At 37.3% G+C, this 24787-nt stretch overlaps 1 protein-coding gene across 4 annotated transcripts; it reads left to right on the forward strand.

The window, feature by feature from the left end:
- The first annotated feature begins 2901 nt into the window (after positions 1 to 2901).
- On the forward strand, positions 2902 to 23282 carry tpm4a (tropomyosin 4a). Of its 4 annotated transcripts, none has more exons than XM_026930431.3 (9): positions 2902 to 3199; positions 5294 to 5419; positions 17419 to 17552; positions 18079 to 18196; positions 19450 to 19520; positions 19617 to 19692; positions 20118 to 20180; positions 20289 to 20358; positions 22545 to 23282. In XM_026930431.3, exons 1-9 carry the CDS (start codon positions 3086 to 3088, stop codon positions 22625 to 22627), a joined length of 855 nt encoding a protein of 284 aa, XP_026786232.1. In that variant the 5' UTR covers positions 2902 to 3085; the 3' UTR covers positions 22628 to 23282. The 4 variants fall into 4 exon arrangements, with proteins under 4 accessions (XP_026786232.1, XP_026786231.1, XP_026786235.1 ...); XM_026930430.3 differs by lacking the exon at positions 22545 to 23282 and adding an exon at positions 21814 to 22029 and having other exon boundaries at positions 2903 to 3199; XM_026930434.3 differs by lacking the exons at positions 2902 to 3199; positions 5294 to 5419 and adding an exon at positions 8721 to 9138.
- The last annotated feature ends 1505 nt before the right edge of the window (positions 23283 to 24787 follow it).

A 24787-nucleotide genomic window follows, 5' to 3' on the forward strand; every position in this document is an offset into this window, starting at 1 on the left:
TTTTTCCTTTTTAAATTGTTTCTTGCTCTTATGTTACATCATATTATATTTGACAGAAAAAAAGAAAGTGGTCTAGAAGTTAGTGAAAAACCCTGTCTCAGACGCTTCTACTCAAGAGAAATCTGGCAACCTTGGAGGCGTGAAGTACACACAGTTGATTTTAATAATTTGAATGGGGAGCTCAGAAAATCAATCTAATCTGCTGAGTAACCTGACTGAGTAATATGAGGAACTTTCTCTATGAAAATAAAGTTCTCTGAAAATATAACCTTTGAACTTAAGTCCAGCTCAGCCCAACAATACAGCTCATTGAGACTACATTTGTGCCAATTGCTGAGACACCACCCATTAGCCTGCTTTCCAGCTATATGATTACGTCACTCTTAACATATCAAACCTCAATCAGCAATTCTAATGACTAGTGCAATAAATATCCGTATACATAAGTGCATTCTTTACTTCATTTTCATAGTATCTGGAAAAAACGATGCTCCCACACACCTGTAAATGCCTGAGGGCTCTGAGTTCACCATGTGTCAGTAATGGAGGCGTGGTCAAATCTCAGGTGTTCAGCTGAGGCGACGTCATGACATTCCCAGGTGTAAGGTGAGTTCATTCACCACTCAGAGAGAACAAGTGAGGACAGACAGCTTTTGTCCCCAAGGCACAGCCAACATCGTAAAGTTTAGCCGCAGTGCTAAAGGTCAAAGCAGCTTCTGGGTGTTTACACCCTGCCTGCTTCTTTGTGTGAGAAAATGTGAAATGTAAGCAAGAACTATAAGGAATTTAAAGCAAATGAAATAATAAATCCGTTATTTCAAAGCAATAGTTGGGTGGAAAATTTACACAAGTTTAAATAATCCTTCCATGGGTTGTCCTTTGTTTATACTACATACAAATTTAACTGATCAGACAAGACATGTTTGGTGTTTGAAATTTGCTTCTTTAGTTTTGTACTAGCATCGTAAAGCTAATGTGGCTAATAAGTACTGGAAGTCTATTTCACCTGAAATCTTTGGTACGTTCACATTACCTGGATGGAGAGACACAAATCTGATTTTATGCATTGATTTGATGCAGATCTGTATTTTTTTTTCAGGCCTGTGTGGACACAAAATCCAGTCCTTTTAAATCAGACCTGAGCCACTTTCTTGGTCCTGGTATTACTTGATATTTGGACAACTGACTCATGCAAAACTAGACAGTACCTACTGTAACCAAGTGGTGTTTGAAACTATTTCCCAAGAAATCAATGTGTGCGTGCAGGGCATTTCAGGGGACGGGTGTGTTCTCAATAAAGACAGATATGAGTCACTTGCACCTACAAATGTGAACCTTCAAGACAGACAGATCCAATCTAAGCAAAAAATTGGAATAATTTAAATTGAATAAATAAGCTTTTATATAGTGTCAACAGAGGAAAAAATGGTCCAGTTTTGTTTTGACTGAAGTTATGCATGTTACTTAGGCATGTAAAGGTGGTTATGGAAGTGTACTCAGTTTTTTCTTGTTGTTGTTTTTTAATTTCTGACAGAAAACTGAACCGCTTTGCAACCTCACCTCGGGGTTTATATTTGGATTCTATTTATAGCTAGCTATTTATTTATTTTAGACCGCAAATAGGTCAGATTTAACTGAAGTCAGTTTTAATTCATTTATTTATAAATGTAGGCAGACCGAGTTTCCATCCCGAACAAATGAACAAATCCTCAGTTCATATCAACTAGGGGTGTAACGCCATATGTATTGCCATCTGTATCTGTAAATGTTTAGTACTCCAAATATTTATATCTGTATTTGGATTTAACCCCTGAAGTGGGCTTGGTCTAAACTGGAAGTTTTTTCCCTTTAACTATGAACCCATATCACTATGCCACCAACACAGGAAAACAGTGGGGAAAAAAGCATAGGTAGAAATGTCAGCAATGTCAGCATGTCATAAATGAATGCTGTAAATGCATCAGACAGTATGGTCTTCCTTGGTCCTGCAAGCTTCATATCTGACCATTTATTGGCAGTTACATGAAAATAAAAACCCTGTGCTTGTGTGGCAAATTTTTCTTGTGTTCCACAGGATAGCAGTCCAGAAGCACACCTGTAGCCTCAGCCAGATTCCCTGTGAACCTTTATGGCAAGCGTCTTAAAAAAAGAAGAAATAAGAAGATCTGTATTCATATCTATATTGTATCAGTTTAGAACCAATCTGTTCAATTTGAATGTATTTGAATGAATATATTCATATTTGTTTACAATCCACGTTTGCATGTTGCCCTGAGATGGACTGGCATCCCATCCAGGGTGTAGTCCTGTCTCACACCCAGTGTTCCTGGGACAGACTCCGGATCTGCTGAGACCATGACCAGGATAAAGCAGTTACTGAAGATGAATGAATGAAGGAATATCTAGAGTTAGAATTTCTACTAGTAAAAGTTAATTACTGAGAACTTGAAATGAAGCAATCTAATTAAAAAAATTGAGTTCTGACTTACTGTATAATGATGTTGGCATTTTAGTGTGGAAAAATTGTCCATTAAAGAAATTGTTTAAAAAAACAGCTTCATTACACCTTGATGAGAGTTTATAATGTTACATTATACCAGCCTTTGAGAGATTAACAGTAACCAAAGCAGTTCACCTTAACAATCTATACCTTCATTTATCTGCCGAAACAAATGTTCCCAATCAGATGATCCTACTTATGTATGTTGTAGCCTTCACATCCACACCATGTTCTAGCACAGGGTTAAATTTGGAAGCAGGTCCTCTCTCACACACAGGCCTCTATCACTTTTTTTAAAGCAAAATACAAGAGCTCCAAATAAGGACAAGGGATTTGAGCTGCTGTGAACGATTCTGGTCCAAGCCATTCCTCCATCCAAGTGGGCTGATATGGAGTCAGGGAGCTGGAAAAGGGAGGGGGCTTAACGCTGTGTCTGGTAAGGTTCAGGACGGCAAGATCAGGCATTGTGGTCTGCTTCAGCTCTGAGTCTGCAGCTCTCCTCCTCTCTCCTCTCTCTCTGTACCCAAGGATCTGCTTTGACTTTTTTGATTTATCGCTGGGCTTAGTTGAGGTCAGAGCGTCATCATGGAGGCCATCAAGAAGAAGATGCAGATGCTGAAACTGGACAAGGAGAACGCCATTGACAGGGCAGAGCAGGCCGAGACTGAACAGAAAGCCGCTGAAGAGAGGTGTAAGCAGGTACGGAGAGAGGGACTTGTGTAGGTGGGGCATTTGTTGTTAGTAGTAGCAAAAATCTATGGTGGCATCTCTGTAAAAAGTTTTTTTTTTTTTTGCTGCATTATTGTAGCACTTTAGTAGGAAAAACATGAAAAACAAGAAGAATATTCACCATATTCTTCTATGATGAAAAAGCAAACAAACTGGAATGAAGAATCCAGGCAAGGATGTTCAGTAAGGTATAAAACATGACGGGCTGTGGTCTTACAGGAAAATAAATAATGTCAGAGTGGATTGTTTTCCTATAACAGCACATCCCCAAGAGTTTTATTCCTCTTATACCACAGCGATTTGCCAATTATTACAATGTATAATTTATAAATGAAAAACACACCATGCTTTTTATCCATTTATAGTTACTTTTATAGTTGTGGAACGTCTGAGAGACAAGTTTGTTCCTGTTCTCACTTATGTTATAGCAGCTATAAACAGTCATTTCCTCTCCAAACTCTCATTTCTCTCTCTCTTTTGAAGACAAAAAAACAAGAAAGCACAAAGTCCTTCCAGACTCCTTCCACAAATGTTAAATAAACATCTCCTTACAGAAAACATTATCAGTTTATTATCAGCCTGAGCTTATTTGGAGCATCTGTCATACAAATCCATGTGATTACGCTGTTAGTTTATAGTATAGTATAGTATATATTATAGTTTATAGTGCATGAATATAAACATATCATTTGAATTAGAGCCAGAACTACTATCAGAGCTGAAATTATTCGAAACACTTCTGACTAAATTCAACAGTGCTGGGGTATAAAGAAGCCTAACTCACACTAAATTTACAAATTTCTTTACAAATTGGTGGACATAAACCACTCACCATTCCAGACTACTGAGCGAGTTACTCTTTTGGCTGCCTGGAATCTTGGCATGTTCTTCTGTAGCGCCACAGGAACGCAAGTGAACTGATTATACTCAGATTAGGGAAGAGTGTTTGTGAACACTGCATGCCAGCAGGGTTGTTAACCTGAGCTAAAAATAAAGCACATTATCAGCTCACAGATGTGCTAGACCTGGTTTTGTTCTCCTGCTGACTGGCATGAGTGTTTTAGTGGAATGTTCTCACATGAATCGCTTACTTATCTCCCACAACTTCCCTTTCAGCATGCATTAAAAAGGTTTTTATAGTTTATAGTTTAGGAGTTGGCCCATGAGTGTGCCAGGAGATAAACGAGATTCCCATTAACATCTTTTCACCCCTAATGATCTAAACAGAAAGGCTTATAGCCGGAGTAAGTATATATTAAAAAATACATATATATATATATATATATATATATATATATATATATATATATATATATATATATATATATATATATATATGAATATTTAAGCTAAGCCAAGTGGTCCATTTTTTTTTACAGTTGTTTTTTTATAGTTTTTTGTTGGTTTAACTGGATTTAATCCAAACCTTAACCATTAAAAATGTGTTCTGTCAGTGGAAAGTTCAAGAATAAAAAGCTGTATAACACTGATAAATAGCCAGAATTTTATCATACACATTTGAATAATAAGTCTAACATTTGAATAGTTGGATTTCTTCATAAAATAAATCTGTACTTAGATGATTTGAGAAATTTATTTTACAGTTAAATGGGTCAGTGACTGCTAAAGGTTTCAGGACCCCTGTTTTAATGCAAGAGCCAAAAATGTCATTAGATGATTCCTTATTATTTTTTTTTCCACTAAGAAAAGCTTCCCTAATGCATAACACATGGTAAATATGATTTTTTTTTTTTTTAGATTCTAGTCAGTGATCTGTATAGTGTGTAAAGTTTAAAAAACAATCTGAAAAAAGTATTTTTAAAGCAAAAGAGCAAGAAACTTGTAATTAACCTAGTGGTGGGTGATATGTTGAAAATATTATATCACAGATTTTGAAGATATTTTCATGGCACATTTTATGAATCACAATATTTATTTTCCTGAGGTTTTTCTTACAAGCACCAACAAAACATCATAATTATAGAAAAGCAGATAACTTTTTTTGGATTCAGGATTTATAACATAACAATAATTATCCATACTAATGCGTTGTGTGTCTTCCAGTTGGATGACGAGCTGGTCGGCCTGCAGAAGAAGCTGAAACAGACTGAAGATGAACTGGACAAGTATTCTGAGGCCCTGAAGGACGCCCAGGACAAACTGGAACTTTCCGAGAAGAAAGCCGCTGATGTGAGTGAGATGCTTTGTTAGGCTGGGGGGAAAGATTAAAAAGACAAAACATTGCCAAAAGTTTATCCTTATTTGCCAAAAAGACTCAGGTTAAGCATATTTTGCAATGAAGGGTAAAATTTATTTTAAATAATATCTTGCTTACAGCTTTCTGAAGGATTTGAACTCTTAAAGGAATGGCTATCAATAAATAGAAGCTGGAAGCCATCAATTGTTGGCCATTCACTTTCTGTCCCTGTTAGCAGCTTTAACATTTAAACTCCCAAGAACCATCAGTTTCACTGTAGTTGCTGAATAAGGGTATATAACAGAGTATAAAACATTTCACTTCAGAGACATCTGTGATTTGAGGCTGGTCATATGACTGAAAACTCATGCTGCACTGCTCATCCATGATTCCACTGCTGGTAATAGATGTGGGTTAAAATGAACACCGATTTCATGCTTAGTGAATGATTCAGTGGCTGCTCCTGCACTACCAGCTGTGAGCCGGCTTTGATCACACGCATCTGATCGTGAGAAGCAGTGAGTGTAAAACATTCCTGTACTCAAATCGCTATAGATGAGCTCAGAACATCAATTCCCACCTGAGTGTTGGGAATTACGACTCTTTTCAGTGAGTTGTATCATTTGGAGCAGCTCGCCAATAAGAGTCGGCTCATCCTTTGGCTCCCAAAGCAACACACTGTTTGTGTCAAAATGTTTGTGATATTTTGAACAATGATTCTTCTTTTTTGCCTAACTATAGCTGGAATTGTTCCTTGAAATCTTACTCTGGGCCCGACCTTTCTGGAGATCCCCAGTCAGAAAAGTTCTAACCGTTGTTGCTTGGAAAGAATTATCAGAGATCGTTGGTGCCTCTGGTGAATGTACATAGCTAGTACAGTTAACTTGATTTGCTAATCTACCAACAAAGCTAATATGACCAATTTTCTCTCTAATGACTAATTACTATTATTTTATTTGTGTTTAATTAGTTAACTTTAGAAGCTGTATATAGCTACTACTGTTTGTCATCTAAAAAAATGCTGGACAGGCCACACCCACAAGAGACAAACTAAAAGTGACACAAGAGATTTGTCTCTTATTAGTGTTAATAAAGGTTTATGCATGTGTCAGCAAAGCAGGCTTAAATAAATTAGCCCAAATGCACACAAATTCTAGATTCAAGATATTATTTGTCACATACACAGTTATATACAGTATATAACTCACAGTGAAATGAAAGCCTGGCCTACTCCTCTATAGACTGTGAATTTAAATACTAAATTAAAAATCAGAAATGAATAAGAAATAAGAAAAAAATTATTAAAAATAAGATAATAGAAATAAGAAATATATGTTCAGGAATGTGTGTAAAAAATATGCAAGGGGGGGGGGGGGGGTGTCATTCTGTGTAATCACCTGATGTGACATTTCACTGATCTACAGTCTGGGCCAGAAAGAAATCAGCCCTAGCCTCAGTTCTTCATATCTTTCTGAGTGTTTTTATGACCTTTGGTGGTCCTGTTGTTCTTGGTTTCACAAAAGTAAAAGATATTCCACTTCATGCTATTTTAACAGCAAATAAGACAAAGTGCCTTATTTTTATGTCATTTTTCCTTGAAAGAAAGGGAAGACTTTGTTCTTTCTTTTCTTTTCCTTGAAAGAAAGATGAGAATTGCACTTCAGCAGTTTCATTTACTTTGCCTTGGTTATATTCAGCGTTTACTTTTGCACTGTTTAGCTGGAGGTTGCAGCAGAAATGTTCAGTCATTGATTGCTTTAACTGAAGAGAGAAGCCTGGAATTTCTCTAAAGTGTCTTTCTCGGAACAATTCTGTGTTTTCGCATGTACTTAGTTACTAACTATATTATGAAGCGTGCCTAGGATTACATTAGTAAACAGCATAATTAGGAAAATTCCCTTGTGGTCTATAAAGAAAACCCTAGCTCTCCTCTGGTCCCTCAGACTGTGCTAGTTTTTTACTAATGTAAATTCACTGCAAGGAAGCCTAAAGAGTCGGAAAACGCTGCTGTTTCCAGTACTTTCTTTGGAACTTGGCCCTGGAAATCAGTCCACCATGCCACATGTCATGAATTAGGCAAAACCATAAACTAATTATACATCTGAATTCCCAACTGCAAAAGAGGAGGAAGGAGGAAAGAAATACCCCACAGCAAACAAAACCTTTTGACTTGGGGGGATGAACAGGGACTTTTTTTTGCATGCCTGTTACTGATAAGTGTAAGGAGCAGTGGGGGTGCAAGAGGGGACGTGTAGTATAGCAGCCCTGGAATCCTAAGAATCCAGCCAAAACAAACGAAAAAAGCCCACACTCGTGTGTGTAATGAAATCAGTGCCCCCTGACTCCGGTTGCACTTAAACACAGAGGTGCAACTTCTCTGAGTTAACATCATAGCCTGCAATGTGAAAAAAAATTATTTAACAACCAAAGCTTGCTTTGGATCATATCTTCTCAGGATGTGGTTCGTTTCAGTGATAAATACCTCATCAAATGAAGTTTTTAAAGTGCCAATTTTTTTACACTACCAATTCCCGCTTCGGTTTGGTCAGAAGGTGAAAATTGCGAATCAGAGGTTTCTATTAATGCACTTGTTCTAATACATCATTGCTTTTATTGTAATACATTATTGGACTTGTGTGGTGGACAATACAGATAAACAGATTTTTAAAAATGTGTGTGATTGTTGATATGATAAACATTTGTGGACAGAGTCTTCAATGTCTGCACTTTGTAACAGTCAGAGGCAAAGCTGTGACTAAGTTTTATGACATGGGAAAGTTTTCAGGACCATTTGTGTTTTTGCAGTTTCTTGATAACATGGCAAGCTGGGTTTTTTTGTCATATTAACTTCAAGAGAGGGAAAAAATAGAGATGCTGGTGAGGGAACGACTCTTTATAGCTTCTATAATGATAATTATAATATAATAATAATATAATAAGTGGCAACAGGAACTAGCTAATTTTGCAAATGCTCCACCTAATTAAATGTAACTATAAATGAATAATTATATGAATAGCCCCACTATTATATCTTGTAAATTATCAATACTATCCTAAATACAAAGTAGTGACAGCAGGTTGACTTCAGGTCACTTATATGGCTGATAAATTAAATTACAGCCTGTCAGTAGTGTTTAAATCCACTACTGGACATTAGTTAGGTGCCCACATGTTAGCCCCGCCCATGTTTAAAATATTCACGAAAGCCAGGCTTCTATTGGACCATCGTGGTGACGTTTCACAGCAGGCTCTCCCTTTTCCAGCCGTTTTTTAATGGCTGGATTCAGTGCGTAGTCATCCGTTACATTCCTTAAAACCCAAGGAGACAGGAACTGTGTCCTAACAGAGTCTTACTTTTTATATTTTTGTACTTTTTGTACTTGGAACAGAACTGGGAAGGACATAAGAAGAAGTCTCATTCCTGTCAACTTTTACACATTAGTTATCATTATCATTATTAGTTCTTTAACGGACTTTTTTAAGGATTGTAATTTTATAGACTGTGACTTATTTATTCCTCAGTTAGTTTCGTTTTTATTCGTCTTTTCTTTTTGTATCAAAACATAAAAAAAAGCACAAAATGGCAGGTGGAATGTCTCTGGACGCGGTAAAGAGAAAAATCCAGGCTCTTCACGCGCAGGCGGACGGCGCGGAGGAGCGCGCGCTCAGTTTACAGAGAGAGCTCGAGCTCGAACGGCAGCAGCGGGAAAACGTGAGCGATGAAATCCACTTCATCCACTTCCTGTCTTCTTTACCTTCTCTGAGCTCCTTTAAACTCAGTTTTCCTCTTTATTTCCAATCTCAGATCTGTACAAAGGGTTCCTCAAGGGTTCTTTGGGGTCTTAATGGTTCTAGTGTTCTAGGTTCTGCTAGGAGCCACCCTTAGAATCAAGAGAAACTTTGTTACACTGTTAGAAACAACTGTGTCTGTGGAAGGAGTTCCAGTTTTAGCCTTTCTTTTTTCAATAAAAGTGTACTTCCGTACTGTACTACACAGTAGGTCAAACTAGTACGCCAGCATACTGTATGTTTCCATGGTTACCATACATGTAGTAAGATTTCAGCACACTATTTAGTAGGCTAGTGTGCGGTTTGGGACGGAACCATTCAGCCCACGTCTTCATGCCAGGGCACACTGTGCCAAAAACAAACCTTTCACTGTGTGTAGACTCTGTGTGTATGTTTAAATCTGACATTTTATATAACTATGAGTCATGCTGAAAGAATGTAAAACTTCCCAGAGCTTTCTGAAGCTGTGTTTATGGGAAGTAAGGGTGAATAAGTAGTGTGCACGTATCATTATTTCCTGTGAAGGGTGCAGACAGGATGTCCACTATGACTTCTGTCCAACAAGATAGCGACAAATGGCTGGGTTAAAGAAGCCGGGTTTGCCTTCTAGTCAGTGTTCGTCTTTCAAAAATGTCCAAGAATTACATTCAAATATTCAAAAATGTTGAGTTAAACTGGATCCAGGGCAAAAGGAAGACAGGATACACCCTCTTCCACTCCCTCTAGATACTATGCTTCATGATAGCACTGTGAACTGTTGACTTTCCAAAAGGCTGCTGATTGGTTTAAATTTGTCACAACACCCTGGTAAAGAGAGTAGTATTGTGACAAAGCATTATTTCCAAGGCTTGGTAGTTCCTAGAGAACCATATGGAACACTACTGGACATGTAGTACACTTCATTGTGTAGTATAATGCAGTATCCTGTGCAATGAATGACTTGCTTATCAATATTTACATTAATATGTAATTTTCAATAGCATCCAAGATTTAGTTTGTATTTTTATGAAGTTTTTTTAGTTTAATTTTAGGCTTATTTTCACTTTGGTTAACGGATTTCTATGGATACCCACAATGCCGTTCGACTACCTGCTGATAGTGGTGTCAGTGAGAATTAACCCTCAGTTCATCTTTACCTAAAGGTAGCGATGCAGCAACACTTTAGTCCTTTAGTCTGTCCAGCTGCTCTGCTCAAACAGATTAACTTCCAAAGCCTGAGCTTTCGTGCTAATACCGCTGTCGATGCCATAATGCTAGTCATCTTGTAGATCGCTAACTAGAGCAGCAGCTCTTAGAGATATAGAGTGTAGTACCCTGTATGCCAGTGGTGGACCAGTGGTTGAGGCATTGATCTACTGATTGGAAGGTCATTAGTTTAAATCCCACCATCAGCAAGCTGCCATTGTTGGGTCCTTGAGCAAGGCCCTTAACCCCTGAACTGCTCAGTTGTATTCTGTCTCAACTGCATAGGGAGAAGGATGCTAGGTGCCAAATGGATTCCTATTGGACATATAGTACACTACGAAGAGTGCACCAAATTTAGTGGACTTATATAAAGAGTAAAAAAAGCTGAAAGTAGAAATGGACACATATTAGACATACGGTACACTAACTACATTGGCAGGGCACTTGGAAACTGAGTGCCAAATGCCTCCCTATTGGGTGTGTAGTGCGCATACAGGGAGGAGGCAGCCATTTGGGATTCAAACTGTCCCTCATTACACTTCTGTTAATGTTTGTCGGAAGTTGGGGATCGCTATCTATCACTACGCTATGTGATCTGCTCGTCATGGAGTGACTCTCTTTTTACAAGAAGTTCCAATACAAAATAGTCCACTTGTGTGGTGTTTTCTGATATTTCAGAGGTTTGTGACTCAGTATTGATGCTTGCTGATGCTAAGTATATTTACAGTGTAATTTGAGTTGATCAAAGTCTTAGAAATTTACCAACATTTCTGAGGGAAATGTTGATATTTCTGACAAGTCATTCTGACTTTCCACTGTCCATAAAAAACTTTTAGCTAGCTGCATTGTTAGCCACTAGTCACTGGCTAGTTTATGCTCTGCGTCCATATTTCCCAGTTGCCTAGCAAAAGTGTTCTGAAAAGTTTACCTGCTAGGATGTACAAAAAAAAAAAAAAAAAAAAAAATACATTTGAGCATTGAATTTGACTTCATACGAAAATATGGATGTGTTTTGAGTCCTTATATAGAAATGACAGAAGCCCAAAGTGGGCATGTCTTAATGTCCATATATGGACGTACAGAATGATGTTTTTGGCATTCATACAATATGGCATTTACTGATTTTTAACCAATTAGCTAATATGAGCTAACCTGACAGGATTTATGTATGCGAGGAAATAATTTCCATAGATATTCACTGCTAATGTTAGCCAACTAGCTAACTTGAACTACCTTGGCAGTATTTCTGAGAGGATTTGTCATATTCCTAAATGTTCATAATCTTGGGTGACTAACTTGACAGAATGTATAGAAAACATCTTTGAGTTTATTAAAAGTGCATCTACTCTGAAAGCTTAACCTGTCTAGCTTAAATCTGGAGTTAAGGTCTCAGGGTTGCGGTATGATTAAGAGCTGTTAGAGGTGAATATCACGCCACTGAGCTGCCTTTGTCCCATTCTGGACTGCGGTGTTCCCCAAGGAGCTGAATCAGGATGTCATTCCTGTTCCACATCTGCGCTTCCTGTGCACCAAGATCAACATGCAGATAGGCAGGAAGTTGGCCTGGACTTAAATGAAGGTCCATTTACATGGATGGAGATGTGAGAAAGCTGGCTTTGTGAATATTGCCAGGTTATGCTTTGTGAATATTGTTAGGTTGCTGTTTTTTGGGCACAAAATACCAGAGTATGAATAATTGCTGACTTTCCAGTTTCGACATGCACTTCACCAGAACTACTCATCTTGTGTTGTGTGAGGTCTGTATGGCTAATCTTTCATAAGCTTGAGTAAGCATTTGCGTCACCCAGGGCTGTTTGTAGCTATACAAACAAGTGTATATACAAATGCTATAAGTGGATGTGTAAGACCTCCAGGCCACCAGTGGGCCCTGTAAGAATGCAGGATTTTTTTTAAAAATATATATAGGATGTCACTTAGGACCCCCAAAGCTTCAGAAACAATCCTACCATCACTGAGATGCTTGTCCCTGCAACACAACTACTTAAGACTCTTCAAGTATGTGCAAACTAGCAAGTGTAGCTTTGTGTCATAAGTCAATGATTTGGATGGTTCATACATGTAGATACACTGTGTGCTCTTTAAAATATTAGGCTCTGCCCATTAGAACAGTTCTCAGATCAGTCTTAACAGCGAGTAGAGGTAGGTGATATGACAAGTCAAGATGAAGGTTTTTTTTTTCATATCATAATACTTTAATACATTTCTATAATAGACAATATGTAGATTTGCTAACAGTCAAATGAAGAAAGTAATGGACACATATAGCGTCCAGTTTAGCATCGTGCAAAGTGCATGTCTGAATCATACAATCATGTGTCACCTCAAATCATGTCGAGGTGTTCTTGAATTTGCTGAAGTGGTTTCTGACACACTGTTGTCTATAAACATGGACAAAAGGAGGTTGCAGAGCTACAAACAGTCATAGCTCCGATCACTTTCTTCCTTAGCACATAGTTTGGAGCCACTTTGTACCAGCATCAAAACCGGAGAGTAGGTGTGGCCTAAAGTTTAAAGGCTGAGTTGTATGTTAGAAATGATTGGATAATCACTAAACAGATCTTGGGTGATCAATTAAATCTGGGGTGAAGGAAGCCCATGTAGACCATGGTTAGTAGTTTTTTTAATGAGTTAAACATGTTAATAAAGTTATTACTCTATATAGGTGATTTTTGACAATGGTTAGGTGTACTGAAATTTTATAGTGAAATTGTGACACTATCAGTTTTGCTTTAAAGCGTATAGACTGTGGTCTTAAAATGTACTTGTATTTGGAAATTGTTTCAAAATCAAATGTTTTAGGATTAATATCACATATTAAATAACTTGAAAGGAACAAATAATTAGTTGTGTGTGAACCTCACAGGACTGCACTAATAACATAAGTTCACCTTGAGCCAGGTGTTAATATTTAAACTTCTGCATGTCAAGCTACGTTAAGATCACTAAGGAATAAAACGCTTTTTGCTGTGCTGTTATAGGAAAATAATTAACAAAAGGGCGGTGTAATACAGTGTGAGTTATTGTTACCATCACAAAGTTGATTGTTTTCATACAACAGCATATATCAAAGTGTTATATTCTTCTTCCACCACAGCAATTTGCCACCGGTTACAGTTTTGATTAATTGAAGAATGACACATGGTATTTTTGACTGTTTATAGGAACATTTAATGTTGTGGAATGTCTGTGAAACGCATTAAGCACATTAATATAAACCTATGATTTGCTGAAGGCAATACTGCCAGAGCTGCTGTGGTATAAACGGGAGTATATTATAATAATGATATAACTGAGGAGTTCAGCGAGTCCATCTGACCCTGTCACTGTGGGTATGTGGGGAAAAAGCTGCAAAAATTTTACTTTTTAAGAGCATAATGTGCGGCTCTGCTGTGTGCCGCAACCCGATCACTATTCCCCAGTCTCGTCTCTTCTGCTCATATTGTGTCGGACACACATGGCTCCATTTAGCCGTTTTTTTCCCCATCTGATTGCTCTCATGTCTTCCTGGCCCTCCACTGCGGTCATTCACCAGTGTGTGTGTTTTACCATATAAGGCATGCATTCCCAGGCATCTGGGGAACGCAGTGACTAAGGAAAGGAGTGTTCTGACCCTGAAAGGGAAAGAGGGAGGTGGCTGTGGAGGGTAGAGGATGTAGAGTGCGTCTATTTCCTGTGTGCATTTTTTTTCTCCTCCTTTCTTTGTCACCAGTTTCCTCGTCTTCCCCACTTTGTGTTTTCATGTTCATTCTGAATGCTTCGTTACACATTTAAAAGCTTTTCCAGACTTCCACTGAGAATCAGCCGTAGTTATTCTGACCACGCATCCAAATAAAATCTGGATAAAACCAACACGGGAAGTCACAAATGGAAAAATCCATTTTACACAAAACCATGGCAAACTAGAGAGCAACAAGGAGAACAAATTTGTAGGATTTCGAAAATAATGCTACCTCCCTGACATGAGTCAAAATCCAATTAAAGGTGACATTAAAGATTTTTAAATCAGAACACCTTCTGTAAAGTGACATTTTGGCAGCTTCAATAAAATATCTGCTCAGTGGAGAAATTCACCTCTCTGTGATGCACCTGGCAGTAAAGAGGAGAGAATAAAAATGACATGAATATGCAACCAGTGAAGACAGTTCAGCTTTTTGCACTGGCATTGAGGTATTTTAGCTAAAGCATGTGTTGTGGAGAAAATGCTGAAGACACCTAGCTGTAGCTAACTTCTGCCAAAGTTGTGGACTCTACCTTTAAGCTGGGGGACGTCAAGGTTTTACTTGTTTGATTCTGTAATTCATTACACTGAAATGGAAAAAACACACTCTCAAACACCATGGCACAATGAGTTTTTCAGAGCCTAGGTTGAAAAATGTTCACAGCATCTTGTCCTTAAAGGTTATTGCTTTATCTAGTAAGTGGCAGGTATATGTGGGTGAAAAAAAACACCTTTTTTCATGAAAGTAGGCGATTCTTGGTCATAGTTAGTGACAAAAAAGTACCAGACTCTCTAGTGAAATTTAGAAGTCTGGCTTGTCAGACTATATGCAGACCAGATGAGTCTGACTCTGAAATATGGGTGGGCAATATGACAAAAATGACCATATCATGATACATGAAAACATTTCTACGATACACAATATGTCACTTTATTTAGGTTTGCTAACAAACCTAAATATAGTGTACATATTTGCACTGCAAAACAGTGGTGCTGGTGCTCCATTTTGAAAAATATCTTAGTTTAAAGATAGATTTATGTCACATTTAAAAAAAAATTATTTAACATTGAAAAGGGGAGGGGACATATCACCTGCTTACAGTTAGAATTTGTAATTGTTTTAAAAAATACTGACAATACATGCAATATCTCAGAAAAGTGTTTTGCAACATAATTTATAATATCATTGATACTACATGTACTCATTATCATTTAGGTTAGTGTTTTTTTTTAGCAGCTCATTCACCTGAATGGTGGAAAATCTACATAATGTAAGCCTAATTCTCAACAGATTTCTAAAAAGTGTTGTTATTTAACAAAAACATATACTTGTTGATATGGTTAGGTTTTTTGTGAATAGATGTGTGTTTAACGTTTATGAAAGGAGTCTCCAGTACCAGCACTTTGTAATAGTCAGGTTTTTTTTTGTTTTGTTTTTTTTAGCAGAAGCTGAAAGGTGTAGATTTCAGGGCCTGTCCTGGATTTTTGCATCTTGATCAGGAGAGTGTCCATCATACAAGTATTTATCCCAGAGCTGAAATAACTCTCCAATGGAGGGATGAAAAAAGATCAAAAAACAAGTCTTCCAGTTTTCCCCTGTGCTCTCAGATGTATTTGGTTCTTTGATGCTTTTTCAACAGCTGGTAATAATCTGGCTGTCAGGTCGTCATACCTTTCTGGCAGTGCACCAGTGTGCATGCACAGTTCAACCATGCTGGTATTGTGTGTAATTATATGCTAATGATCACCATAGGAAGTATCTGATTGTTTGCGTTGGCCTGGAGCTGCCTGCAGACAGAACATTGCCACAGAGGCTCTGTTGTGTCCCTTTCCCTAGGAGAAGCTTTGTTTGACAGGCTCTGTGAGGGCGATGCTGGTTCAGAGAGTAAATATTTCTTTTGATTGCTCTTTACTATAAATGAGAATAAAGACAGAGAGCCTTGTTTTTCTTTTGCTTTTTTTGACACTATGAGATATGAAGGAGGAGGATTTGAAGGGCAGTGCTTTATAGTGCATTCACACAAGCAAGAGATAAGTCACCGATATCACTCACAGTTTGGCTCCTGTGGGTGTGGCCTGTTTAGCTTTTTTCAGTTCTGATACAGGTTACTGTATATATAAATTATATGTAATATGTTGTTTATATAGACTGTATTTGTTCATTGCCTCACACCAAACACTGTTGAATAGGAAATAAATGAAGGTAATACTGAAGAACTGAAGGTAATAGAGAATTGAGGAAACATCGGACAGTCCAAACCAAAGCTCAGTTTAATTTGGAATGCCATCACGCAGTTTAAAAATTGTTACTATATGATTTTACTTAAGCTGTCTATTAACATTAACTCTTAAAGTAACAACACATCTACAAGATCTGTTGACCTTAAAAAGAATGTGACACTAATCCATAATCAGAATCTTAACACAGGCAAATGTCGAAACCAGGACTTGGAAAATGAGGCTAGGACCCAATACTAACAAGTATGACAGGACTTTGTGAAAGAACAAGAAACAGCAGGGTACACATAGACAAACTAATCAGGGAATAAACACAGAACAGGTGCACACTTTGGTGGAACAAACCACTGACCAGGCAGGAGCGGAGACAGGACTACAACAACAGCAAAAACATAAGCACATGGCGCTTGTCGCCATGAGAAATATGAAGTGAAGGGGGAATGATAAAGAAAAAGAAAAAATAGGTATGAGAATACGTGTTAACTAATGAAAGATGTTGACAGAATGCCCAATTGCTAAAATTAAAAAATTACTGATTTAACATTTGAAAATTTTTAAAACTGAATTGGTACAAAATGATACATTTTATATACAGTTAATAGAGTTTATGATATTAATAATTAATACAATTAATTGGGCTATATAAGAAGGGTAGTTAGCTAACTGCCTTATTTATGTTTTTTTTTTTTTTATTTTTGACACCAGCCAGAATAGATAATTGTAAGAACATCTGGGTAAACCCTTGCTAGCTACAAATAAGTTAAGCTAAAAATAAGTTATTTAAATGTGCAAAACATGTTTTACAGTTTAACCCCTGGCCATGTACTCAATGAATGTTCTGAACTCAACTTCACTGAACTTTCATTTGTTGCTTGCTAGTTTACTCGGGGAAGATTTTGAAAATGGTATTTAGCAAAGATCCACTGAAATATTCCTTAAATTCTGTTGATGCCATTTCAGCAGACTTGTATCAGTTAGAGTCTGTTCACTCTCCTCACATGGCGATCCATCAAGCCCTGACCTCTGACTCTGTGTTTTCAGGCTGAAGCCGATGTGGCAGCTCTGAACCGCAGGATCCAGCTGGTGGAGGAGGAGCTGGACCGGGCGCAGGAGAGGCTGGGCACGGCGCTGCAGAAACTGGAGGAGGCTGAGAAAGCAGCAGATGAGAGCGAGAGGTGAGGAGATGGAGAGGTGCCCCATGGCATGATGGGTTGCATGCTTTCCTTCTGTTCAGTGGCACAAGGATGAATAGCAACTGTTGTTGTTGACTGGAGATAGGATAAATTTTGCATTTTCATTTTATAATATTTCTGACAGGAACAAAATAGGCTGGTGGCCATTTTCTTAGTAGTTCTACAATATTAAATATTAATTCCTGTAGGGTTCTTTGGATAGTTAACACATCTAGCTTTGTTACTGGGTTCCACTTTTTAAAATGGGAAACCCTGTATTGTAGCATTCTGTATAAAAAGAGTTCCCCTATACAATCCAGAAAAAGTTTTTTGGATCAGTATCACTGAAGAACTATTTGGGGTCCAGTTTAGTGCAACGACCTATAGGAAGGATATCTTGCAATAACTGAGTTTTGCAACCTTACATTACTGAAGGTTGGAAGACAGTGGCTCTTTGGAAGATACTGAAAAACATTAGCTCTACATGTTGAGGTCTTTGACATCTTCATCGGTTTTGTGTGTCCACCAGAGGCATGAAGGTGATCGAGAACCGTGCAATGAAGGACGAAGAGAAGATGGAGATACAGGAGATGCAGCTAAAGGAAGCCAAGCATATCGCTGAGGAAGCCGACCGAAAATATGAGGAGGTGAGTCAAGAGCATTATTTACATTTGATCATGTGGATGATAATAACCTGCGTTCCACGGTGGAATTTCACCATGATAAGCAAAGCCATGGAGATTAACTATAGAGATATGACACTGAGCTTTATAATGAGCTATAATGATGAGCTATAATGATGCCTGAGCTATAATTCACTGAGCTATAATTCACTGATTCACTGAGCTATAATGATGCCTACACATTTCTTCCTAACTGTTAGCCGTTTTATAACAAAGAGCAAGCGGACTTAAAATAGCCCGTTGGCTAACTAATGCTAGCTAGCATGTTCCATTTATGATGCGTCTCAGATTGGATTATGTTAGTTAACTTAATTTAACCCCTGGAATAACTTCTGGCAAATACAAACAAAGCTAGCTTTTCAGCTTGGCTAGTAACACAAATTTTTAAACACAGTTAGCCCTTATGATAGAGGACAAGCTAACTAATCAAGGCTGGCTAGTGAGTTAGATGCACTGCCTGTTGGATTATGTTAGCTAACTGCATTTAATCCTGAAATAACTTCTGACCATCTAGAAGGGATCTCAGTTTGGTTAAAACATGACTGGACTGTTTAATGTTAGCAAGCTGACTAAAATAGCTAACCAACTAAGTAATGCTAGCTAGCAATTTATAGACAGTGTCTGTCAAGCTAACTAAGTAAGGCTAGCTAGTGAGTTAGATGCTTTGCCTGCCTCATTGTTCTTCTTTAGCTAAATGCATTTGATCCTGGAATGACTTCAGGCAATCTACAAATATAAATGTTAGCTTCTCAACTTGAGTTAAAACGTAGCTGAACTGTTTAAATAAATGTTCACTCTTATAGTGAAGAGGAAGCTGATTAAAATAGCTAAACAATTAAGTAACAACATTTGTCAGGTTGTGTTAACTTCCTTTAATCATGGGAACACCTTCTGACAGTATTCAAACACTAATATGAATAGTGTCTCAGATTAGATAGCACCACAAATGAGCTGTTTAAATAATGGTGTCTCTTGTATCAAGTAGTAAGCTAACTAAAATTACTAGAGTAGATAACTAAGTAAGGTAGCTAGCAAGTGAGATGTTCTTCTGATTATGTTACATTATGTTAGTGCTAGCTTCTCAACTTAGTTATTTGCTAATGCAAATAATTAAGTAATCTTTAGCTAGCTAGCTAGATATTCTGTGTGTTGCATTTCATTAGCTAACAGCAAGTAACACCAAGAATGATTTCTGGATTCTGCCATTTCTGCTTTAGGTGGCCCGTAAACTTGTGATTCTTGAAGGTGAGCTGGAACGAGCTGAAGAGAGAGCTGAGATGTCTGAATGGTAAGTGCTCAAGTCTCTTTCCTCTGTGTGTATCAGAATACGGCTTCATTTTATTGTTGGCTAATATGCTGTGGTTTGCGTTTTGGTTTCTTACAGCAAAGTCAGCGATCTAGAGGAGGAGCTAAAGAATGTAACCAACAACCTCAAGTCCCTAGAAGCTCAGGCAGAGAAAGTAAGATAACAACCGTGTTCATTATAAAGTGATTTAACTGAGAATGAGCTATGTTTTTTTTTTTAAATAAATGTGTTTTTTTTAAATTGCTGTCATTTACCACACTGTCATTTAACTGGCCACGAGCAAAATAATACAAATGTAAATGTCTTTGCAACAGTATTATTATAACCACTTTGTTAAATGAAATAAAATGATAAGCTACAATTTAAATAAGAATAAACCTAAAAATTAAAGGAGAGTAGAAATTCTAGCTTTAACATTAACTTAATTACTTTTCCATTTACAATAGAATAAAATAAATTTACAACTAAGCATGATAACTTGCATTATTTGCTATAAAAAATAATGGCATTTGATACAGAAAAAGCACTGGTGATGTTTTTAATTAATACATTCCTACATCACCATCTTCTCTGTTTCAGTACTCAGAAAAAGAGGACAAGTACGAGGAGGAGATTAAGGTTCTCAGTGACAAGCTGAAGGAGGTACGGTGCTGGTGTATTGTGAATGATATGTGGGGAATGATGATGGTGTGATGGTGTGTGTAAGCGTTTCAGATGATCATCCGTCTGTGCCCTGTTGTGTGTGATCAGGCCGAGACCCGAGCTGAGTTTGCAGAGAGAACAGTGGCTAAACTGGAAAAAACCATTGATGACCTGGAAGGTACGTACATTTTCCTTTTATAGGCTACAGTATCAATAGTATACTTTGTATGTTGCCATATAATGTTTTTTTTTTAATTTTTTTTTTAATCTTGAGAACATATATGTGTGTTCTACATATGACATGCTCGTAACATTTCAGTAACACTAAGTAAACCTCAGTAACGGATCCTAGATAAAAAAATCTTCCGGTTTTATCAGTGTCCCAAACCACATACTTTCTTATTAAGTAGTATGTCAAAACACCAGTGGTTTCTATAATATTTAAGCATCCTATTTAGTGCACAAAATGCAGTTTGGGATGCATATTAATCCTTGAAACCTTGAAGTATTGAAACCTTGAAGTTGAAGCATGCTGAAGAAGAACGTAGCGTTATCAAATGTTCTATCGCAAGTTGCTTGCAATAAATTTTTTTCTACCAATGAGGGTGAAATTCCAAAATCTTAGATCTTGTAGCTTTAAAGAAATTTAAATTCTAATGAATTTTTACAGGCTTTCCACAGTCACACACTCTTAGTAAAAAAGGTAGTAACTGTACTTTCCTAGCTGCTGGTGTGGTACACTCACGAGTACATCTTTTGTACTCTTTACCTGGTACCTAAAAGCTAATTAAAGCGCCAACAGTGGTCCTTAAGGTCCACTTACGTGCCATTAATAATTTTAAGTGTACTTTATATTCACATTTTCAGGAGAATTTATATAATAAAGGTACAAAATATATACCCTTGAAGGTACCATCCCAACAACAAGAAAAAGTACAGTTTAGTAGCCTTTTTTGAAATTGTACAGAAAAGATTATTATTTTATTTTATTCCAAAGTGTATCAGCTTTGGCTGCAACTGAGACTTGAATATTTAAAAGTGCTTCAACATGCACTTTTCTCTCTTCCTGTTCAGAATTACTTGTTCAGATATCCAGCATGGGTATTGTTTCATAGTCCAGGAACAGGCCAGTCTATAGTGGTCATAAAGAATTTCAGTACAACATAGCAGCATCTTGTTTTAATCTGGTCTGGGAGTTTCGTATTTCAGCACGTTGGAGCGTTTCTCCTGAAGGTTATTTATTCTGCTGAATTTATGGAATCAGCTGAGACAGGCCGAGCGTTTCTATAATCCCGAGAGGAATAAAGAATGTCTCCTGTCAGGGGAAGAGAAACACTGCTTCCTGTGAAAGGCTTTATTTTGTGTCGGCTGTATAGACGTATATACGTGAAAGCAAGCCGAGAGCATATTTGCTAGATGGAAACTTTATGAGTAGGTCATCGCTCACCTCCATGGGATTTGCACAAGTTCTTAAAGAGGATAGCAGCAGCTTGATTTTCATGTTCTTTCTGTGGCTCTGGATTTTTCCACACATATTCTGCTTCGTCTGCTAAATCCCTTTTCTCTCTCTCTCCCTCTCCTTCTCTCTCTGTTTGCCATATCCTGCGCTTGCTTTTTTCCTGCTGATCTCCAGACGAGTTGTATGCACAGAAGTTGAAATACAAGGCCATCTCGGAGGAGCTGGACCATGCTCTCAATGATATGACTTCCCTGTAGATGCTGCTTTTTTTTCTCTCTCTCTCTCTCTCTCTCTCTCTCTCTGGCTGGCTGAAATATCTTACCTGATGTCTGCTGTACTACAGATTTACTATGCAAAAGAAAATAAAAGCTCTTTTTTCCTATTTCCCAACATGCTTTAATTCATGCTTTCATTCATTCTGAGCACATCATTACACACACACACACACACACACACACACACACATACACACACATTATAATACAAATGATTACACATCAGCTACATATTTATATCTATTATAGTATTACACTTTGTTTGATTAGGTGTTATTAATTCAAAAAGTCAACAGTTTCATTTCGTGTTTTGAAAGTCGACAGGTGAGGTAAAGTTTGCATCTCGAGTTCACCCTCAGTGTGTCTTCACTCTCACTCCTAAATGTGTTTTCACTGTTTCTGCTGCATGCGTTGAAACCACAGCCATGTGCATGTTAGGTTATTGCAAATGAACTTGTCACTTAGTGCATGCAAATGAATCTTACAGCTGCAGAGGCACATTGAATCAGAAAAGGACTAACGGCCACAGGGAAAAAGCAAAACCATGTCAGATATTTTTTTCAAGTGCAGTGTGCATTGAACAAAACAATTCCAAGAGCTCATTTTGCTTTTTATCTTACCTTTTTGTAGAAAAATTAGCAAGTGCCAAAGAAGAAAACCTCGGAATGCATCAAGTCCTGGATCAGACACTGCAAGAGTTGAACAGCATATGAAAAATAGGAAAAAGGAGTTTCATCTTGTGACATTCCACAAACAGCTTCATTCCTCATGTCTGTCTATATAAATTTCACAGAGGATTAATTTAATTTTGGTTTTTTTTCACTCTTATAGAATATCCCAAGTCTTAGCTTAATGGTGATGGTAAAAGTGAAATACACACTTGTTTACATTGTATTTGACACATTTGTGCAGACATTTGAATATCTAAATTTCCTGGGTGTAAATGTGAAACTTCCCCAGAAACATTATGGATTGTGTCTGCCATCTAGTGGTCACTCGAATTTTTATAAACATGTCATTTGAATCATTTGTTTTGCTATTACTATTAAAAAATTGTGTTTATTATTTTCCATTTGTGCCCTGAGCTGATGATAATCCATAAAAATGAATGCTAGAGGGATCAAAAACATTATAATATGCCTTTATGTATACATTTAATAATTATTTTTGTGAAAAAGGTCAGAATACACATGATGTAGCACGTGATGTGTTGACATGTGTGATGTACTCCAGTGCTGAGCTAAAGACATTCCACTCTTCACGAGGACCAAAATTACATTTCATGTAGTTTCATTTTTATCTGTTTCACTTTCTGTGTTTCTTGAAACAGTTTTCCACTTTGCATGTAATAAATTTGTATAAAAAATGTTAAGGCCTCATTTGTTTGTTTGTTGGATATAACACCACAGATAAAATACAGAGCTGACACTTTATTATATACACACACCTGCCTTTCCTTAGTGGGAAACACGTGATTTTTTATGCTTCTGAATGTTAAATGATGTGTGATTTTTTTATTTATTCATTTTATTAATATTTTTCACAATAATTATATAAAAAGCTTTTAAAAAAACAGTTAAAAAAGTATGAAAATCACTGTTTTCTCTGTGAGCACTGTACACATTTGCCATTTTATCAGGTACACTGTACAGAAACACTGGGAACAATAATCAACTTTTGGGTGGTAAAAGTAACTTTGCTTCACACCATCCCGTTGTTTATCATTTCCTATAATAAGTCCCAAAGTGTTTTATTTCTTTTACACCACAGCAATTTACCAGCGATTGCAGCTATTGTGTTATGGGGCTAGGTGATAGGATGTACAGGAGCGTCGCGCAGGGTCCGCTTATCCGGCAGGACAGTATATGGTGAGGAATGAAACCAAGCGCGGAGACGGATCAAGAGTTCGAACGCCTTCACCTCAAGCCGTAACATTAGCCGCTGAGCTAACTCCACAGGACTGTTTAAGTCTAACTTAAGAGAGCCGAATATTCATCTCAGCGTGAGGATTCTCAGTCTATCCTCTTTAGTTTCTTGCCTACTTGACTTCCTCTTTAGTTCCCTTTTCTTTCTTTCCCTCAATATTTTCTCGCCCTTTCCATTCCTTTCGAAACCTCAATATTTTTCTTCTCTAATTTATGTTTTCGACAATTGCCAGTCAGAGTCGTGTGACTCCGCTCCGTTACCTGGCACAGCTCTATGCCCGCGCGCGGACTGAGGCACTCGGAGGGCTTATAAAGAGGCGTGGCCAGGTGCTGCACATTTACGCTGATGACCTGCCTGAGATCGCCGTGTTATAAAAAGCCCGTGCAGGTGGCCGCGGATCTGCCTGAGAAGACACCTGCCGCGTTACATACTGATAGATTAAAGAGCGACATGGCATGCTTTTTATCCGTTATAGTTACATGTAATGTTGCGAAACGTCCATGAAACTGTTTCCTGTTCTCACTTATGTTATAGCAGCTAAAAACACTAATTCCCTCACAGGTTTCTCTTTTTTTCCTCTCTTTTGAAGTTAACAAGACAAAAAACACAAAACTCCTTTGTCCTGAAGATATTGGAAACCTTAAATTTACAACTCTCACAGGGCTGACAATGCAGACTCCATCCATAAAAGTTAAATAAACATCTCCACTTTATTTCTGTTAAATAACAATACGTTTTATTTTTTTTTTTTTAAAAAAATCATATATATATATATATATATATATATATATATATATATATATATATATATATATATATATATGTGTGTGTGTGTGTGTGTGTGTGTGTTGGCTCATATATAATATTATATATATATATATATATATATATATATATATATATATATATATATATATAATGAGGCAACACAATATAAACAATAAAGT

Source organism: Pangasianodon hypophthalmus, chromosome 11, assembly GCF_027358585.1.
Source record: "Pangasianodon hypophthalmus isolate fPanHyp1 chromosome 11, fPanHyp1.pri, whole genome shotgun sequence".
Taxonomy (NCBI): domain Eukaryota; kingdom Metazoa; phylum Chordata; class Actinopteri; order Siluriformes; family Pangasiidae; genus Pangasianodon; species Pangasianodon hypophthalmus.